The following is a 22,137-nucleotide window of genomic DNA, read 5'->3' on the forward strand; positions in this document are numbered from 1 at the left end:
GAGTCCACTGCCCTAACCACTGGGCCATTGCGCCTCCACTTATTAAGTAGTAAAAGGAGGTCTAAATAAGATCAATATTTTCTACAGACGGCACATGAAGAAAACCTGCCACATCTTCTGGTTCAGCAAAATGTCAGATAAGGAGTCATACTGTGAAACTTGTTGCTGTAGTGTAAATCCTTGAAACAAAACATCTATAGCTCTGATGGCTGGGCCACACGCAGGATGGATTGGATTAGGATACCAAAGGTAGCATTGAGACTGACATCTTTTGGAAAGTGAAAGCCTGCATGGCCAAAGAACTCCTGATATAGAGAAGCTGAAATGAACCAAGGAGATGGGTCTTACATGAAGCAAAGCATAGAGAGTTGCTTAACACTATTTAATAGAATGCAAGAGTTTACTCTTTTATTTTATTCTTTTACTTGTTTCAGTCATTTGACTGTGGCCATGCTGGAGCACCGCCTTTAATCGAGCAACTCAACCCCGGGACTTATTCTTTTGTAAGCCCAGTACTTACACTATCGGTCTCTTTTGCCAAACCGCTAAGTAACGGGGACATAAACACATCAGCATCGGTTGTCAAGCAATGCTAGGGGACAAACACAGATACACAAACACACACACACACACATATATATATATACATATATACGACGGGCTTCTTTCAGTTTCCGTCTACCAAATCCACTCACAAGGCTTTTGTCGGCCCAAGTAGAAGACACTTGCCCAAGGTGCCACGCAGTGGGACTGAACCCGGAACCGTGTGGTTGGTAGACAAGCTACTTACCACACAGCCACTCCTGCACCTATTTGTTTGTTTAACATCTTAAAATATATTTAAAGAAATATCTTTGAGAGAAGACATAACAGTATGGATTAAAATATTTGAAAATGATACAGTAATTGAAAGAAGCTATATCAGTTTTGAAGAGCTGGGTTTCTGGTGGTCAAACACTACCTCAAATCAGGGTTGATTTTTAGTGTAGGATATGTTAAAAAGAGTCCCTTTATTGCTTAGCCAACAAAGAAATGCCGAGCCCAATTAATACTCTTACAAAGTCTTTGACACTAGTGAGAGGAGAGGAGGAAAGTATCCTCAAACTGTGCTGAATGCTGGCAACAGACTACTCTAATCCTAAAGATATAGATACTAAGAGCTTAATTCAGCTATTTTTCTCTTTTTACATTAACATTCTAATGTTGTATGTGATATAACAACCAGTAAAATACTATCTTTTTTTTTTATACAGTGGTTTCTTCCCAGTTGCTGTAAATTTTCTGCGTCGTGTACCTATAATTGGCACTGTTCTCAATCTACCAGGAATTAGTTCTGTAAGTATCTCTATCTTTTATACATGGATGTATGTTTTAGCACTCCGGTTACTCTTGATCATCCCATCTCTTTTTGAAATATATTGTATCAATGACTATATTATCCAATATGTTCTTTCTTTCTTGAAGACGACAGCTAGTATGATTTGATAGAGTTTTGGTTATTTTGGCTGTAGTTTGTGGAATTACAAACGATGACCTACAGACTGGGTTTTGTGTGTGATTATGTGTGACAACTTTACTCTTTTACTTGTTTCAGTCATTTGACTGCGGCCATGCTGGAGCACCGTCTTTAGTCGAGCAACTCGACCCCGGGACTTATTCTTTGTAAGCCCAGTATTCTATCGGTCTCTTTTACCGAACCGCTAAGTGACGGGGACATAAACACACCAGCATCGGTTGTCAAGCAATGCTAGGGGGACAAACACAGACACACATATGCACACGCACACACACACACATATATATATATATATATATATATATAATATATATATATATATATATATATATATATACATATATACGACGGGCTTCTTTCAGTTTCCGTCTACCAAATCCACTCACAAGACACTTGCTGAAGGTGCCACGCAGTGGGACTGAACCCGGAACCATGTGGTTGGTAAGCAAGCTACTTACCACACAGCCACTCCTGCGCCATCTTTTCTTCAAAATTTGGGCAGGTTTCATTCTGGAGAAACCCAGCATGTGGAAAAGCAAACATTACAGTAAATCAAATATTCTAAAACTAATCCAAGCTTTACTCGTTAATGATTTCATTAGATGAAAAAAATCTGTCTATAAATTAACTTAAATCAACAAGTCATATTTTTCCTTCTTGTTATGAAATTTGGAACAAAGCTTACTCTGTACTTGAAGATGATCAGAAATGTTGATGTAAGCAGAATTTAATGCACCATTCTCATCATCATTGTTTTACATCTGCTTTTCATGCTGGCATGGGTTGGATAGGTTGTAGCTGCTCTTGTAGATGGGTGAGGGGACCATAGCCTGCTCGTAAGTTTTATTTTTGGCTTGGTTTTTTTGGTTACATGCCCTTCTGACACCAACTACTTTACAAAGCTTACTGGGTGCATTTTTTCATGATACCAACACTAAAGAGGACAAAAGGAAGACAGTGATGGATGTCAATACTAGATGGCCAGGGAGAGAGATGTATGAAGGACATGCAGATTTGATAAAGTTACTTAAGTATATACTTCAAGATGTTGAGATAGCTAGGATAAAATTAAGAGGATCATACAGGTCCCATGACCTCCCTAGAGGATCATACATTGCTCCCATGACTGGAAGCAATGTAGGATGAACCAAAGAGACCCACTGTTATACTTAGTCACATCAGCAGCATACATTCGTAAAAGATTATTTTATTGGAAAATGCTGAATATGCTTTCAGAATATTTTTTGCTGTGATAGACTTAATCCTGGTGTAACCCCATCACCAGGCCCTTCAGTACATTTAGCAGTCCACCACTCTATTAAAAGCATTCAGACTAGGTTTCTAGTCTGAAAATTTCCCGTGTGTAAGGATTTCTTTGTTATTTTTCTTCCATTGATCTTGAAAACTCTACAAAGAAAAGATCTTTGGCACTGCCCTGCCTTCTCTGACCAAGCTATAAATATTAAATCTGTTGTGAAAAAGCAAAGGTATTCCTCTATCAACCTAGCAAGTAGGTAAACTAATACAACCTGTAAGTTTAGGTTAAGAGGATGAACAAAGTATTTCAGTTGGATTAAACATAAAATTAAGATCAACTATGCAATGTTAAGAATATGGTGGCCAATAATATCTTTGGTACATATAGGAAATATATCTCATGTTTGGGATCTTCAGCAGAATCATAACCCTGCAGTACTTACTGATATGTTTGTCAATGAGTCAGAATTACTGAAAGCAAGGTGGAAGGTGTGATGTAAAAGTGTTTAACCCTTTAGTGTTCGCATTATTCTGCCAAAATTAATCCATTTTTATCCACATTGTTTTGAACTAATCATGCATTATCTTGTAGTTATGAGATTCTGATGAGGTAGCTGTTAATTTTTAAAACGATATTGTAGGGTTGGTGTGAGAGACCAGATCTGGCCAGTTTGAACATAAAACAGGCAGAATACTTTTGGCCGGATATGGCTGGTTTAAATGCTAAAGGGTTAAAAAATGAGGTAATATTAAGAATCCAGAGAAGCTTGTGGTAGTTAATCCATAAAAGTTCAAAGAAAAGTACAATTTACTTAGAGGATTGACGAAGTCAGTGTTTCAGAAACTTGTATATTTTTGAAGAGAAAGAATATTGAGGCTAACAGCACAGTTGCAAAAAGGCACTAGGGGAAAGAAAGAGTAACTTGGAAAGGTGGGTGAAACAGTGTGATTAGCATGAGAGGATTTGACAATAAGCGTAAGCCAGTGTCAACAATGGTTCCTGAAATTCTGAACCAGAAACTACAGCCTAAAAGATAAGACTCGTTCTGGAAGATCTGTAGAGCTTGACAAGGATGTCCTGCTAACCCTAGAGGAACAAAATCCACTGTTGAGGAACTAGCAGAGAAGCTTTGATTTGGTCATTCAACCATCCATCAACACCTGCGTGTCATCAGCAAATTGGATCGATGGGTTTCTCACAAACTTTCTGAGTCTAATCATGTGCAGAGTGAATGTGTGCTCTTTTTGCTTTTACGCCCCACGAATGAACCATTTTTGGACCAAATAGTGACTGGTGGTGAGAAGTGGGTCCTCTATAAATATGTCCAGTACCGAAGACAGTGGGTAGGGAAAGGAGAAACACCGGCACCCCGGGCTAAAGAAGGTCTTCACCCAAGTATGGTGTTGTTATTGGTTTGGTGGGATATGAAAGATTTAGTTCACTTTGAACTTTTAAACCCAAATCAAACAATAACAAAGATCTACTGCAAGCAGCTTAAGTCAGCACTGGAAGAAAAATGACCCATCTTTGGTTTCAAGGTGAAAGGTGTTCTTCCATCAGGATAATGCTTGACCACATGCAGCAAGAATGACATTCCAAAGGCTGGAGCAGTTTGGATGGGAAACGATGCCCCACCCACCATATTTGCCAGACATTGCCCCATCTGATTGTCATTTATTCCACATTTATTCAATCATTTTGACAGAAAAAATATGAATTCTGTAGACGAGGTCAGAACAGTACTGGAGGAGTATTTTTGTCACAGACGAGTGAATTTTGGAAGGGGATCCTTGCATGTCTACCAGATAGATGGAAGAGCATTGTAGAAAATGAAGGAGTGTATATTTTAGATTAAAAAAGAACTTTATCTTAATTTTGAAAAATAAAGCAGTATAAAAAAAACTGCATTATTTCGGGGACAACCCAATATATATAACTAAAGCAGAAATTTAGTTGTGAGAGTTGCAGATAGATTTATTTTCCTATATGACTTTCATATGCTTACAGCCATTTCATAACCTTCCCCATGTAGTATTCATTTCATTATGAATATACAATTGTATTGTATAATGCTGAGCAAACATGTTGATGCAAGGATGGAAGAAATTTAGAGAGCTATTACCTCTATTGGCAAAGTGAAAGGCAGATTGTATGATGCTTGTTTATGAATGGCTATGCTCCATGGTAGTGCGATCTGGACCCTGAATGCAGATGTCATGTGTATTCTGGAGGGGAATGAAGCCTAGTATGCTCCGATGGATGTGCAACATCAGTGTGCATATATGACAAAGTGCAAATGCACTAAGAGAAAAGCTGGGCATAAAATGAATCAGATGTAGCATGCAAGAGAGATTACATTTGTTTAGACATGTGATGCGTAAAAAAGTACTGATCACTTCATGTGGATAGCACTTGTGGAAGAGGGAGACCCAGGAAGACATGGGGTGAAGTAGTGATGACCAATCTCAAGATACAGGGCCTCATGGAGGATTTGGCAATCAACCAAGATATCAGGCAATATGAGGTTCTTGAAAAGACCCACTCACCTCAGTGAAACTGAGTTCTGAAAGACCTTTATATTCCACCCACATGTAACATTAATTCACACACCCTACCCCCAATGAATCAAGCTTCATCTCTTCTTCAGGCACTACGCTTAACACCACCACTCTGTCATCTTTTTCTCTTGGCCTTTCCTGGCCAACTATATATCACTTTTCTGTTGCTCCTCTATATAGCCCATGTTTCATCAATCACAGCATTCTCCCCTTTCGCCTCCTTCCCCTTTTTGACCCTTTGTGAACTCTTATTCATGCACTCTGTGCAATTTTCTACCATTCCATTCATTTACACATCTTTGTATCTTGAGAGTACGCCATGGAATCAATATGTGTGCTCAGCATTATACAGTACAACTCTATATTTACAAATTAACCCTTTCATTACCGTATTTAATTTGAGATGCTCTGTGTTTCATTCAATTTATTTTAAATATAACAAAGAATTTAGTAAAATAACTTAGTTATCATTAAGCTAGTGTTAGGAACATAAATTGTGACTAAGGTTTGGTAGAAGATTTTAATTCAAAACTTATGAAAACAAGACATTTGTACTGCAGAGCCAGAGGTTGGTATCAAAAGACATTTGTACTGCAGAGCCAGAGGTTGGTATCAAAAGGGTTAATGCAAATAAAGAAAGCTAACTCTTCAGATCACTAAAACATCATGCTTTTCATCCACAATTCATCATTATCATCATCACTTAGCGTCTGCTTTCCAAGCTGGCATGGATTAGACATGGTAAGCTGGGGAGCTGAACCAAGTTTGGCATGGTTTTTGCTGCTGGATGGCCTTCCTAATGCCAATCACTCCAAGTGTGTAATGGGTGCTTTTTATGTGCCACCAGCATGGGTGCCACTTACATGACATTGGCATTGGCCACAACTACAATTTCCCTTGGCTTGACAAGTCTTCTGAAGCATAGCATATTGCCAAAGGTTTTGGTCAATTGTCATTGCCTCTGTGAGGTCCAACATTCAAAGATCATACTTCACCACCTCATCCCATGTTTTCCTGGGTCTACCTCTTCCACAGCTGTCCTCATTGGCCACTGCTACAATTTTATTTGGCTTGATGGGTCCTCTCTAGCACAGCATATTGCCAAAGGTCTCGGTCACTTGTCATTGCCTCCATAAGGCCCCATGTTTGAAGTTTGTGCACTTTGCTCGCTATTCTATTTTCATTACACCAACTCTATGCTTACAGCCATATCACAAGTTTTCATCTCATCTGATCACCAAAGCTAAGTAGTGTTGAACTTAGTTTCTCCTTAATTGAGTGACCTGTTAGGGAAACACAGATGCTGTGGCACTTTGGGCAAGTGTCTTCCATTAGAGCCCCAGGTCAAGCAAACTGAGAGTGGATTTGGTAGATGGAAACTGAAAGAATCCCATTGTATGCATGTATAAAAAAGTGTGTGTTTGTGTGCACCCTTATCCTGATATCATGTGATGATTTTAAATATACATCACTGTCATACAAGTGATGCTGTGTGTCTCCAGTCTTCCATGAAAATCCTGTCTAGCCACAGAGAAATATTACAGGGGAGGGTTGCCAACAGGAAAGGTACCCAGCCATAGAAAATTTTCGTCCACAAACTCCATCAGACTCATACAATCATGGAGAAGTAGACATTAAATGATGGGGATGATGAAAGGCAGTGTATTTCAACAGAAATAGAGTAACTAAATGTTTATTTGGTGACTAACAGTATTTCTCCATCAGCAACCATCATTCTGTTTTCTTCATCCTCTGAATTAAAACTTTTGATATTGTGATATATATTTTACCTTTGCAATCAAAAATATCCTTTCATAGATTCATTGCATTTTTTCGCTCTAATAATTATATTTTTTTTCTTTCTTTCTTTCCTCATTGTAGATTGTTAACCGACTGGGTGAATCCAATTCCATGGTATAGTTGTTTTATATTCCCTGCAAACAGAACTTTCATTCCCTCATCTTTCCAGTCTTATGCCCTCACTCCACTACATCACCAAACATTGTGAATTTTTCAGTTTTTTGTATTCTATATTCAGTGATTGTTTTTTTTAAATTTTATTTTTACATCTGTTTTTGTAAAAAAATTTACTTTGTTTATTTTATATTTGCATTGTTTTTATTTCTTCTAAATAATTACTGTAATAATAATTATTATCATTATTATTATTATTACTTTTGTTATTAGTATTTTTGTTACGATTATTGTATTTTTGTTTCCAGTAAAGAACACAAATTCTATTTATATTTTAAATGATGTGTTAATTGGTTAAAACTAAGATCTTTACATAAATTAACAAATATGATGAGTTAGGTGTGTAAGATCAAAACAAAGATGTAGTGATAATGGTTTAAATTACTTCAAATTACAAGTTTGTCAAAAGAAGAACAATCTCTAGAGAAAACACTAATTTTCTCTCTCTCTCTCTTTTACACTTTCTTCATTCTTCTTTCCTTCTCATATCCCTTCTCTCTTCACTCTTTTTTTCTTCCTCTCTATTCTTTACCATCCCATTTATAAATGTATCTATATGTATAAATGTGCAAACATCATTAACACATACATATCTACACAAAATTAATACACACACACAATATATATATATATATATAATAAGAACTTGCAAAATTATTTATTATTAATTCAACAAGATATTAAGATTCCTAAACAGAAGGGTGACAACAGTTATTACCTTTCTATCCAGGAATTGTTAATATATTCCTGAATCAATAATAATAATAATAATAATAGATATATATGTGTGCATAATCTGTTTTATATTCCCTGCAAACAGAACTTTCATTCCCTCATATAAAATCAAAAGAAAAATATTTAAAGCAAAAAGAGCTATGGGCTGATTCTATAGATTTTATCTGTTCTCTTTCTAATTGTTAAGCTTTTTTTTTTTTGCTCTATTAAGGTGCTCTAACTCTATGGCTGCTAAACTGATAAATACCAGCACCCACTCTCACACACACACATACCCCAGGTCCAAAAATTGTTAATGAAATATTTTTGCCCAACCCATCTTTATTCATGAGCAAACAAACTGAAGTTTGCATCCATGCATCTCTTCTCTCTTCACCATCATGTTGGACAAGTTTAAAGCTTTAAAGATCATTTTAAGTCTATTAAATATGGCAACTGTTTGTACTTTTCCCTTTCGATCCCCATAACCCCCAACTCTTGTGGAATTCTACTCTAAATGGTGGGACAAAATGTACAGTTTCAAAACTGCACTTCTCCAACTCAGTTTGTAAATGCCTAATAACTCCAAAGGACCAACACACTTTTAACTCTCCTTCAGTCAAGATGTCTGATGAATTTCTTTGTGTTAATTTTCTTATATATATAACATCACTGCCTCCTTACTCTTTCTCTCTGTCCCCCATTTATTCACCCCATTTACTCTTCTATTTGCTTTTCTTTCCACCGTCTTATAGAAATATATTCATTTATTTATTTGAAGCTGTCACTATTCCACCTTACCTACTACTCTATATGATGTTTATTGGGCTGAAGGATATGTTTAAAGAATGAACTAAGTTAGTGTGTCACAAAAAGAAAAGATATCTAATGTTTCCTTATTTCCTCTGGAGAAAGTTATTGGATTTTATTTCCTGACAAAATCTTATATTTGCCTCACTTGCTGTATGTCTTAAGTACTCTTTATTTCTTCATTGTACATACACATACATAGATTCTTCCACTAAATTCTCTAGATGTTAGACCTACATTTTTTTCAATCCTTATTGAAACCTATCCACACTGTTATTCATAACTGTCCTACTGTTCAGTGTGGAGGCGCAATGGCCCAGTGGTTAGGGCAGTGGACTTGCAGTCGGAGGATCGCGGTTTTGATTCCCAGACCGGGCGTTGTGAGTGTTTATTGAGTGAAAACACCTAAAAGCTCCACGAGGCTCCGGCAGGGGATGGTGGTGATCCCTGCTGTACTCTTTCACCACAACTTTCTCTCACTCTTACTTCCTGTTTCTGTTGTACCTGTATTTCAAAGGGCCGGCCTTGTCACTCTCTGTGTCATGCTGAATATCCCCGAGAACTACGTTAAGGGTACACGTGTCTGTGGAGTGCTCAGCCACTTACACGTTAATTTCACGAGCAGGCTGTTCCGTTGATTCGGATCAACCGGAACCCTCGTCGTCATAACCGATGGAGTGCTTCCACATTTCTTCATTGTACACACACACACATACATAGATTTTTCCATTAAATTCTCTAGATGTTAGACCTACATTTGTTTTCAATCCTTATTGAAACCTGTCCACACTGTTACTCATAACTGTCCTACTGTTCAGTATGGACAACAAGACTGATCAAAAGCTCTGTTGGCAGCAGCCTTTAATGGCAGTTGATATCGAATCTATTACTTTACACTGTCGCATGACAATTTGGTTAACCAACTTGATGTCACACACCTACTCAAACAGAACTAATTGTAATTACCAGAAACCAGTAACGGTAATGGCAACTTATACTTACCCTGTATTTAATATATGATTGCCAAGATACGGAAAAAGAAAACAATCCCTTAGTCCTGCATAAGTTATGAATTTATGCATAGCTTCAGGGAAAATTTTGAACTGAGACTATCATCTTAGGTGGTTTCCTTGTGCTGCAAGTTTGTTTTTTGAATACAGATTGGTCTGCATCGCTCTTTGCAGGGGCAGGTAACTCTGCTTGTCTCACAAGCTCAACTCTTATTTCATGTTTGAGTGGTTTGCAGTAAGAAGGGCTTCCAACTAAAAGCTTTCCATTAAAAATATGAAAAGAGTAAAAACAAATGTAAAATTAAAATCTCTTGATCAATCTAGTCTTGCACACTTCTCATGGTGCCACCAGTAAGTTTTTGCTTTATTTTCTGATGTAATTTAAAGAAGACCTTTATAAGTGAGAGTTATCAACCATCTCTGACAATCAGCTAACAAAATAATACAATAATGACTGTGCTACGTCCATGGTTATCATTACTTAGGCCATGTATCTATTCACTTAATAAATGCCAATGTTCAACTGTTTGTCTGTCCTGGAAGGTAAAAAAAAAAGCAACTTGATCATGCAGGTGCAACTTCACTTGTAACAAGCAGCAGATGGCAACAAAGGGAAAAATTCAAGTAACTATTGATTGAAATAAGTGCAAACTTGCTATAGTCTACAGTCTATAGTTCTGCTAATATATTTCCTCAGTGAATAACAATTGAGTGACACTATTTAGTACTGTATTTATGATCCACTTCAAGACTTTTGAGTCAGCTGAGGAGTTGCTGGCTCTTATATCACTCTATTGTGCAGTAAACAGATTGTTTTGCACTGAACATTTGCAAGTTGGAGAGCAAACAAAGGTTATACAATAGAATTTTTTTTACATTTCTGTATTTTTTTAAGACTGAAGCCAGTGCCAAAGACCCTTTTGCAGGGGACATCCAAGGCTGATAGTGGGAGAGAAAAGTATCCTCTAGCCAAAGGCTGGGCACAAATGCTTGCAGTAAAGTGAATTCCACTAAAGGCACCCAAGATACAGTGTGATGATGTTACACCAGGCAACAGATTTTAATCTATCACCCATTTGTAGGGCATGATGGGATCTGAACTCAGAGTAGCAAAGAGCCAGAAAAGCTATCACATGGCATCTGATCTGATGTTCTTAGAATTCTACTTCTCTGGGTTTCAGTCGCTGGACTGTGGCCATGCTAAGATACCTCTTTGAAGAGTTTTAGTCGAATGAATTGACACCCCACCCCCACACTTATTTGTGAGCTTGGTACTTATTTGATCAGTCTCTTGTCAAACTGGGGATGTAAACAAAGCAACCTCAATTGTCAAGCAGTGGTGAGAGACAAACACACTGACATGTACGCATGCCTACATGTGCGCATGCACACACACACACACATACAACAAGCTTCTTTCAGTTTCTGCCCACTAAATCTGCTTAAAGGCTTTGATCCGGTCAGGGCTAGAGTAGAAGACACTTGCCCAAGGCATCATGCACTGAGACCCAGAATCATGTGGTTTTGTATCAAACTTAAATGGCTGGAAAAAAAAAGTTGACTTCAGCAGGATCTGAACTCAGAGAGTCAACAAATACCACAAGGCATTGTATTCATTGTTCTTCCAACTCTGCCAATTTGCAATGTACTTGATAGGAATATGACTTCCAAAAACAGCAGAACTCCAACGAATATCACTTGTAAGTAGCATAACAAATTTGTAGAATATATATTTTGGTACGTGGTACACACTATAATGATAATTGTTATTTTCTGGCACTGATATAAAGCTACAAATTGTAAGAAAAGAAGTGTGATCAACTGGATCAATCTCAGTTCAATTCTAGTCATTCATTTATTTAAAGGTTAAAGGCAAAGTTAACATTGATAAAATTTGAACTTACACCAACAAAGCTTAAAGATATCCTGAACTCAACCATTTTTGTTAATAATAGTAATAAGGATTTTTAACTCTGCCATAAGCGATATACCTGAGATATGGATGGGGTTATGGCTTGTGTTGGTTGGCCACATGCCTCTTGGTCACAGTGGATAAGGAAGTATCTTGCAGAGATGGGAGCTGACTGGGACACTGCTTAAAGGGTTGCATGAGATGACCTGAGCAGATGCTAACAAATAGTGGATGCAGTGTTGTACTGCAGAGGCACAGGCTCCTATACCTGATCTGGCCTGGCTTGAATATACTTGTCTCAATTATACCAACTCTCTCTCTCTCACTTGTATATCTGTGGTCTTGTACCATGCTTATGTTACTTTGTTTCAAACATTAGCAATCATTACGGAGATGTACTTGCATAGCAAGTGATTTGATCTGAGATCGTGTGCTGAAATGAAAACAATTGCAGCGTGGAAGGTGTTTGTAAGCCATTTAAGAAACACACAAAAGCCGTTTGATTCACTTCAACATTTAAGTTTAATTTGTCAAAATATTTTCGTCGCTTTAAGACCGCGACCTGTTCACTGACAAAAATCCATGTTCTGCCATTTGTTAAACTGAAAGAAGCTTAACTGTCACTTGCATTAGTTATTTGGACATTTATGTAGTTCCAAGTAGACACAGACATCCTCTCAGCTCTCTTACTTTGGGCACCAAGGAACAGTGAGGTATGGCAGATGGAGGAAAGAAATGGTAGCACCAGCAGACAGCAAGTACTTTACTTTCTACTAGAGTAGATCAGCAGAGCAATGTGAAATGATGTGTCTTGCTGAAGGACACACCATGCTGACTGGTCCAGGAATTGAACTTCTGGCCATATGACCAATGCCCTAACCACTAGGTCATGTGTCTTTACAAATTGATAGACAGTCTCAAAATGCATTTGAACCCAGAATGTCAAGAGCTGGAATAAATGCTGCAAGTCATTTCATCTGACAAATAATTCTGCCAGTCTACCAACCTCAGTTGTAATTCCTTGTGCAGAATACTTTATTTTATTTGTTTATTTTTTTATTATTATATTATTAATTAACTTGTCTCCAGTCCCAAGAGAAAACCCTTGACAACACAGTTTATAACATCATAATCATTTACATGGAAACAATGATGCTCAGAACCCAAATTATAGAGCATGTGTGTATGAGAGAAGGAGAGAGAAAGAACAAGAGGAGGTTTGTTCCTCCTGTTGGTGCTGAATGAAAAGCCTGCTTATATTGAGCTTGCATATTCATTATTTATAATAGACAATGTATGTACAATGCCTACTGTCCTTTAGGAGGTGTGCCCAGTACTGGTATATATATTTCTTTATTACCCATAAGGGGCTAAACACAGAGGGACAAACAAGGACAGACAAATGGATCAAGTCGATTACATCGACCCCAGTGCGTAACTGGTACATAATTTATCGACCCCGAAAGGATGAAAGGCAAAGTCGACCTCGGCAGAATTTGAACTCAGAACATAATGGTAGATGAAATACGGCTACGCATTTCACCTGGCGTGCTAACGTTTCTGCCAGCTCGCCGCCTTCAATACTGGTATATATGTTTCCACAAGTCCCATGTATATCATCGTTTCTACTATAGGCACAAGGCCTGAAATTTGGGGAGGAGGGAGCTAGTGATTTACTTCAACCCCCAGTGCTTGACTAGTACTTCAACCCCAAAAGAATGAAAGGCAAGGTCAACCTTGGTGGTACTTCAACTTGGAATGTAAAGACAAACAAAATATCATTTAGCATTTTGTTTCATTTGCTAATGGTTCTGCCAGCTTGCCACCTTACAAGCCACCCCAACCCCATATATATATATATATATATATATATATATATATAATATATTAATAAATGAAATAAAACATATGCATATATATAAACATATATGTACGTACCTACCTCTACATGTACATATACACGCATATATGAGTACAGGACACCAAAGGGACGTCGAACACAAAGAGAAACGAAAACATAGACACAAACCAAAGGAACTGGACATTTTTTTAAAAACAACAAAAAATGGAGTACAGGACAATTAACACAAAGAAAAAACCCCTTCTTCGGTAGCTATGGTTTCATCTACTCTACGTTTCGAAGGATAAAAGCGAGACGTATCTTCGACAAGAAACTTTCCTTCCTGCTAAAAGCAAATCAATTAAAATTCTGAGATCTTTTCGCAGAGGGGTAAAAAATGGTAAAAAAACAGGACAGTAACAACAGTACAAAATATAAACAGTAAAAGACAGGACAGGGAAAAACAAGATAAGAAGGGCTGTTCAGAGTAAGCACAGATGGGAAGAATAGTACTCAAATACTGGAAGTAGAGTAAACCAAAACTGTGATGAATGGGAAAGTGAAACTCTGATTAACAGTTTAAGTGGTGTCTTTGCAGCTTTATTAATAAAGTATATATATATATATATATATTTCTTTACTACCCACAAAGGGCTAAACACAGAGGGGACAAACATGGACAGACAAACGGGTTAAGTCGATTACATTGACCCCAGTGTGTAACTGGTACTTAATTTATCGACCCCTAAAGGGTGAAAGGCAAAGTCGACCTCGGCGGAATTTGAACCCAGAACGTAACGGCAGATGAAATACGGCTACGCATTTTGCCCGGCGTGCTAACATTTCTGCCAGCTCGCCTTATATATATATATAATGGATACTTGTATCATGGCCCTGGTCACGATAACTAAAAGATACTATAAGAACTATTTATTACCAATAAGAGAGCAGAATATGCCTGAGCACTAAAGTCCAACAAATCATGCTTCTATACTCTTAAGTTTAATCAGAGTGGTTTTAATACATCCTCAACACTAAACTTCTTGTTTCCTTTTTTTTTTCTAGCCACCTTCTATTTCCCTCCTTTCTCTTTCTTCTGCTCATCTTTTCTTCCACCTCCTTCCTTGCTCTCCCCTTTAATGTTCAGTTTTTCTTTCTTTTTCACCTCCTCTTTTTTCTTCCTATTCTCTCTCTTCCATTTTACATCTTTGTTTCTGTTTTTATCTCTTTTCCTTCCTCTTCATTCTCCACCATACACTGTCTTTCCCAACATACATCCCCTTACTATGCATCTACTACACTGTCCTCTCTCTCTCTCTCTCTCCTGTATTACTCATTTCTTCTGTGGAATGGTCAGTTATTTTTTTTCTTCAGATTTTTAGTATTTTTTTTGGGGGGGGGGGGGTATTCTTATTGTTCTTTTGCTCTTCGGCTGACTTCTGTGATGACATGTAAATTCTGTGTGTGTGAAGAGAGAAGAAAGATTATAAGTAAAAGAATAAGTAATTTAAAAAATCCTAAAGGGATGCCCCAGCATGACCACAGCCCACTAGCTGGCAGACTCTTCACAGAATTGGATTTATGGGATTAAACTGAAGTAGAGTCAAATAAATATATAAAGAGACCGAGAAAGTGAGAGTGATGACAGTGAATCATAACTGACCTAGACGTTGACCTATTGGCCACAGAAAAGGTCAGTTGCCCATGTTGTATCACTGGTACTGCATCAACATTGTGTTCACCATGTTACAGAAACATTTAACTCTGAATGTGGTCCCTGAGTCCAGTTCACTGTAAATACAAGTACATTGGGAGGTGGAGAGAAATGGAAACTTAAAAGCAGTGTCATTAATTTGTGGTGCTATGTTTGAATCCTGCCAGAGGCTGGACTGCATCTGTACCATGTACCTCACGTGAGTTTGAACCTGGTTAAGGATGATGAAATCTCCAGTGTTGGTTGCTAATATGATGAGATCTTGAGAGATGGCCCTCAAGTTTTTTAGATTGGCCTTTAATGTAATATAAGATCTCCAATGATACCCTCCCCCACAATGTAATTCAAGGTTTTTATTTTACACTATCCATACAACAGAGGCATACAAGCATCTTTTTATCTATAGCTATGAAATCCCATATGGACAGTTAAAAGATGCATGTGAGGTTCTTTTCTCTCAGATTTGACAACATAGCAAGTAGAACACATATAAGCATCTTTGGGATATTACAGCTGCCTGTGAGCGATGCATATATGGCCCACTAGGATTTCATAGCTATAGATAAGAGATACCAATGTGCACCTATAGTATGGATATTGTTAAAGAAATTGTACAAGAAAAAAATTTAAGGAAAGGAAAATTTGCTGAAAAGCACTTCATTTATCAATAGAAAATTTGGTGGCTGAATTAACTCACCCTATGTGTACTGCACCACCCCTAAATGTCCAAAGGTTTGATTAAAGGTATTCCAGCCATAACCACTCTACCTTTAATTCAAACATTGTGTGTCTAATACATTACATCATCATTTGTTTTGTTTTTTTAAGACAATAGAATGGTTTGAGAAAGATATGGCTTCCTCTTGTGTGTGTGTGTGTGAAGGATTATTAAATGTTTGTGGGTTTATTTTTTTTTTTAAGTTTCTCTTTTTTAAAGAAAAATAAATGAAAAAGAAATATTCACATATAATTGAAGGACAAGAGAAAAAGATCGACTTTTTAAATCTTGTGTTTTTATTTTTCATTAAAAAAAAAAAGGAAAAGCAAAAAATGTAAAATGCATAAAATATACACTGAAAATGTTTTTCTTAACACCAATGATGGACATATTTAATAAACGGAACTTTGAATCAAACAGTGGTTTTGTACTGTGTCAAAATTTGACATACTTGTCTCAATTATACCAACTCTCTCTCTCTCACTTGTATATCTGTGGTCTTGTACCATGCTTATGTTACTTTGTTTCAAACATTAGCAATCATTACGGAGATGTACTTGCATAGCAAGTGATTTGATCTGAGATCGTGTGCTGGAACGAAAACAATTGCAGCGTGGAAGGTGTTTGTAAGCCATTTAAGAAACACACAAAAGCCGTTTGATTCACTTCAACATTTAAGTTTAATTTGTCAAAATATTTTCGTCCCATATGGTTTTTGTACTGTGTCAACCAAACCCCTTTATCTCAATACCACCAGCCTAAGAGGGCCTGATATTGCAATGGGTACACTGGCCTATTACATCAGACTAATGACAAGCCTGGTGGTGAACTTGCTTGTATTTGTTTACTATTAGTTACCCCTGGAAAATCCATGGGTGATCAATGTTCAATGTTATAGTTGATTACTTGCAACAAACTGTATATAAAGGGATTGATTGAATAAAATATGCTTGTCGTTGTCATTTAACACCTGAAATAATATATAAATATACACCCAGTTACCTTTAAATGTTGCCATTGCTGGCAAGGGTCTCAGCTCAAAGAGTCAACAGGGTATTTGAGTAACAGCCAAAGAATCAGTGGTCTACATTCTGACCTCCACCACAGGTTTGTGCATCTGTTGCCAAAATCACTTTATATTTAATCAAGATAATAGGTGTCACATGGTGAAGTAATTATTTCTGTAGATATATATATAGGTACAACATCAATTTTCTGGAACTTTTGGTTGCGAAACCTTTCCAGATTACTGATTTTTCTGAACCAGAGGTGCTTGTTTTAGTCAACACACTCTAAATGTTTCAAATATTGAATTTACTTAAAATAATAAAATGAAATACAGTACCTATACATTAGTGTAAATTAGTGCAGATTATAAAAGTTTTTGGACTATCAGTATCTGGAAAGTTGGTGTTGTACTTGTGTATGTGTATCTATGTATATATGTGTATGTGTGTATATATATATATATATATATATATATATATGCATGCATGTATGGATATTTAGCACTTTCTTTCTTGTGAACAACAGTGAGAAGGGATTGTCTGTTCGATTAGGGCAGAACAAATATCACTGTACTTTTTGTTCGGATGCACTAGTTTATTAGTTTTACACATGCATATACATGTGTAACAAACTCCTGCACACTGTTTCCGACTTTGAAATTCCGCTCCCAAAGTATTAATCAGTCCAACACTAGGTTAGTAGACTCTAGCTGAAGAAGTCACACAAAAGTATAAAACCTGAAACCTTGTGGCTATGAAACAAATATCCTCTCCATAAAGACATTGCTGCAGAACAAACACCACAAGGTATTGTATTCATTGTTCTTCCAACTCTGCCAATAGATAAGTGTTTGTGTGGAGCCATGTGGAGGAGTGGTTAGAGAGCTTTTCTCATAATCAAAGTTGTGAGTTCTGTTCCTGCACAAGGTGGTGTTTTTGATTTGTTTACAACACTGACCTCATTCGTTTATCACTGGGATAATCTTTGTAGAGTTAACTTAATCCAAAATACACTGCATTAGTGGTCACACTATGAAACATTGGGTTGTGAAATATTCCACATTTTCAAAATTAATCACTAAATCTAAGAGATTTGTTAAATCTAGAATTAAACATTGATTTCTAAAATCAAGATATTTTCCTAATATTTTACTTCTTTTTCTTTTTTTACAAGGGATTTTTGTAAGAAGGGTGTACAGTCTATTATTGACTCAACTTCAATATTTTTGATAGATGTATCTCATGTGATGTAGTGGGTGAAAGGAAGACAAAAATTGACTCCTGAAACTGAGAAGGCAAAAACTAAACACTATTGCAGTACTGTACTAGATGCAGCAATGGCTATATGGATAAGAAGCTTGCTTTACAACTACATGGGTCTGAGTTCAATCCTATGATATGGTACTTTGGGCAAATGTCTTCTACCATATTTCAGATAGAAACTATGTGGAAATTTGTAAAGGTAAATGGTAAAGGTAAATATATAGTGTGACCAACTGAGACAATGGATATTATCCAACCATCTTATTCTTGGTCTACCCCTTAGGTCTTCTGCCAGTTGGCTTGGAGAATCTATCCTGAGATTCTTTCCTGTGATGTTCAGATCATGTGTCCATGGTACCAGAGCTGTAACCTCTCAATGCAGACAAGTAGAGGTTCAATCTGGGGAGACTCTCTTATATTCTGAGCTATGCACCCTTTTGAGTAACATTATTCTAGCGATGAACATATACCATCTCTCTGTTACAAAAAAATACAATATTAAGGAAATCTCCTGACTTTAGATGACTGTTTATCCCACAGAATAATGTAATGTAGTGATTATTGCAGTAATTAATTAATGTTGTTGATTTTTGTAATTGTGGACTATTCCATGACCTATTGGCTCACAGGGCTTCTACCACTGAAGATTTTTGACTTCATGCAGGGTTTCTTGGTTAAGTTGGTTTAACAAAGACTATGCCTTCCCAAGCTATACCTGAGAGAAGTGGGTAGCTGAAATCATGCTTTGCAAACTCGTAACAAATATGTCAATTTTACAATGAGGCCACTGCTTAGAGTAGCGAACTAAATGCAGTATTGCATTCAACAGTGCCCACAAGTATGCCTTAAGTTTTTTAAGCAAATTGGAAAATATCAGGATATCTTTTTAATGCACTGCATTAGAGCATTTATTTTTTTTCTTCACAGCAAAGTACAATGCATGTGCCCATATCTGTTTCAAAAACAACTTTGGTACTTGTTTTATTTATACAATAAAACATTTAAAAAGCTAATGGTGACCTGTCATAACAATTTGAGTAGTTTATTCAGTGTGCCTTGTCTTGATAAAGATTGAAAATTGCTGCTTTAAACATTTGATCATTTACTGCAAATGCTATTAGTCTACTCTTGAAGAAATGTCTGCTTCAGGCAATTCTGAAGCAGCAGCAACTAATACAACTGTAAAAGATTAAAATTAGGTATTCATAGTTGCATTCTTATCTCATGTTGTTCGACATATCCTGAAAATTTTGTGAACCTCAACAAATACACATACTTTCAAATGTTCCTAACTGTATATTTTGTATGAATATTTATTTAATGTACCCTTTCTATTAACTGTTGCATACACCATTTCTTATTTCCCATATTCTATATTCATTATGCTTCTTCCCCAGACCTATTTAACAATTTTCTCCAAGCTCTAATTGTCATTTATTGCAGCCAAAGAAAGAATAACAGTTCTCACTATACTCTGTAATCCTGACCTCCAAAGAGGACCAAAGCAGGCCAGTGTGTCCAGAATGGAGTTCTATGCCCCATATATGCCTTGTAATATATTTAGACTGTTAGGTCTGTAGGTTGTTGGTTTAGCATTTTGTCAGCCGTCACTGACCTGCTGAAAACAGAATTGACACTGATATATTACTGGTATAAGTGCCTATATATTTATTAATCCTTTGTATGCTGCTTACACATATTTCAGTGTTCCTGGAAGAATGATAAAACAGAGCATAGAGAATATAAGTAAATTTATGATTGCTGTTACTCTGTTGCAGCCTACTGTTGGTGTGTATTTTGTTTTCCTTCATAGAATAAATATAAAGGAAGGTGTGCTTGGAATCAATTGAATATCCCCTTCATCCTTGTACATCACTGGTGTTTTATCATAATCAGATTTTGAATGTAAATAACACAAATATTAAATGGCTGATTAGTTAAGAAGTTAGCTTCACAAACATGAGGTACTGTATTCAATCCCACTACATGTTATCTCAGGCAAAAGCATTGAGTCAACATGTTCTTTGTGAATGTAATTGGGTCGGTAGAAACTGTGTAGAAGCTCATTGGTGGGATTCTACCTATAATTCAAAAGGTACACTGTCCTACTGATTCTGTCTGAGACTTACATTACAAGTACATGTGACAGTGAAATGCTCAGTCACTTACAAACTAATTCAATGAGTAATACAATTGAATTGTGATCTTTGAAACCAACTGAGATCCAATAACTACCATTTCTATAAATCTAACACCTTTCATACAAAGAAATAACTAAATCTTATCAGGTTGGACAACGGTCCATTACTTGAAGATGTGCAAAGACATTTTTCTATATGCATTTATTTTTGTAAGGGAAAGGACATTAAAGGGATTTTAAGCAAACCCCAGTGTATTACCAGTACTTATTTATCAACCTCAAAATGTTGAAAACAGTCAACAATCACTTGTCCATATGAGAACGTGAACTCAAAAGCAATGAAGTGTAATGAAACAAATTAGAAAGAAGTACTTGTGATCAATTTGTTTATCATCATCATCATCATCGTTTAACGTCCGTTCTCCATGCTAGCATGGGTTGGACGGTTCGACCGGGGATCTGGGAAGCCAGAAGGCTGCACCAGGCTCCGGTCTTATCTGGCAATGTTTCTACAGCTGGATGCCCTTCCTAACGCCAACCACTCCGTGAGTGTAGTGGGTGCTTTTTAATATTCCAGAAAGTGTATCAATAAAGAAGAATGAAGTGCAATGATTAATGTCAAGCTCGACAGGGTCTCCTTTCCCTGCCAATCCATTGAAGTCCATATCATTGACCAGTTTTGTAAGGCAGTTGATAGGGACAATTGGAAACTCCATAATCCATTCATGCACATCACTAATTGTGTGACAAAGCATCTGATTCATGTGAGGAGGCAGATATATGTACTATCACCATCATCATCATCATCATTTAGCGTCCGTTTTCCATGCTAGCATGGGTTGGACGGTTCAACTGGGGTCTGTGAAGCCGGAAGGCTTCATCAGGCCCAGTCAGATCTGGCAGTGTTTCTACGGCTGGATGCCCTTCCTAATGCCAACCACTCCGTGAGTGTAGTGCATGTAGTATACTAGTATTTACCTAGTATTTAATATAGACATTAGAGTGACACACATCAAGTCAGCCCACATTATATTTACCCTGTTTGGGTAAAGTGTTGTAGATGAGTATCAAAAACATAAATAAGTAAATTTTGGTTGCAACTAAAAAATGAAAATAGAAGAGATAAATATAAGTATATAATCATATATAAACATTAATATGATAAAAGAGAATATCAAATGCATGGTAAATATATAAGGAATACAACAAATATACAATATTATATTATAATACAATAGGCGCAGGAGTGGCTGTGTGGTAAGTAGCTTGCTTACGAACCACATGGTTCCGGGTTCAGTCCCACTGCATGGCACCTTGGGTAAGTGTCTTCTACTATAGCCTCGGGCCGACCAAAGCCTTGTGAGTGGATTTGGTAGACGGAAACTGAAAGAAGCCCGTCGTATATATGTATATATATATGTGTATGTGTGTCTGTGTTTGGCCCCCACCAACATCGCTTGACAACCGATGCTAGTGTGTATACGTCCCCGTAACTTAGCGCTTCGGCAAAAAGAGAACCATAAAATAAGTATTAGGCTTACAAAGAATAAGTCCCGGGGTCGATTTGCTCGACTAAAGGCGGTGCTCCAGCATGGCCGCAGTCAAATGACTGAAACAAGTAAAAGAAAAAATATATATATATAAACATTAATATAATAAAAGAGAATGTCAAATACATGGTAAATATATAAGGAATACAGCAA

The 22,137-nt window shown here is 36.9% G+C and overlaps 1 protein-coding gene across 3 annotated transcripts in view; it reads left to right on the forward strand.

The window, feature by feature from the left end:
- LOC115211613 (vesicle transport protein GOT1B) overlaps positions 1 to 22,137 on the forward strand; it is a 54,797-nt gene that overhangs the window by 16,255 nt on the left and 16,405 nt on the right. For all 3 annotated transcript variants that reach the window (XM_029780211.2, XM_029780210.2, XM_036503070.1), the window contains exons 4-5: positions 1,254 to 1,335; positions 7,214 to 7,246. In XM_029780211.2, coding sequence (XP_029636071.1) covers positions 1,254 to 1,335; positions 7,214 to 7,246 — 115 coding nt within the window. The remainder of the gene's footprint in view (positions 1 to 1,253; positions 1,336 to 7,213; positions 7,247 to 22,137) is intronic.

This window comes from Octopus sinensis, linkage group LG5 (genome assembly GCF_006345805.1).
Source record: "Octopus sinensis linkage group LG5, ASM634580v1, whole genome shotgun sequence".
Lineage (NCBI taxonomy): Eukaryota > Metazoa > Mollusca > Cephalopoda > Octopoda > Octopodidae > Octopus > Octopus sinensis.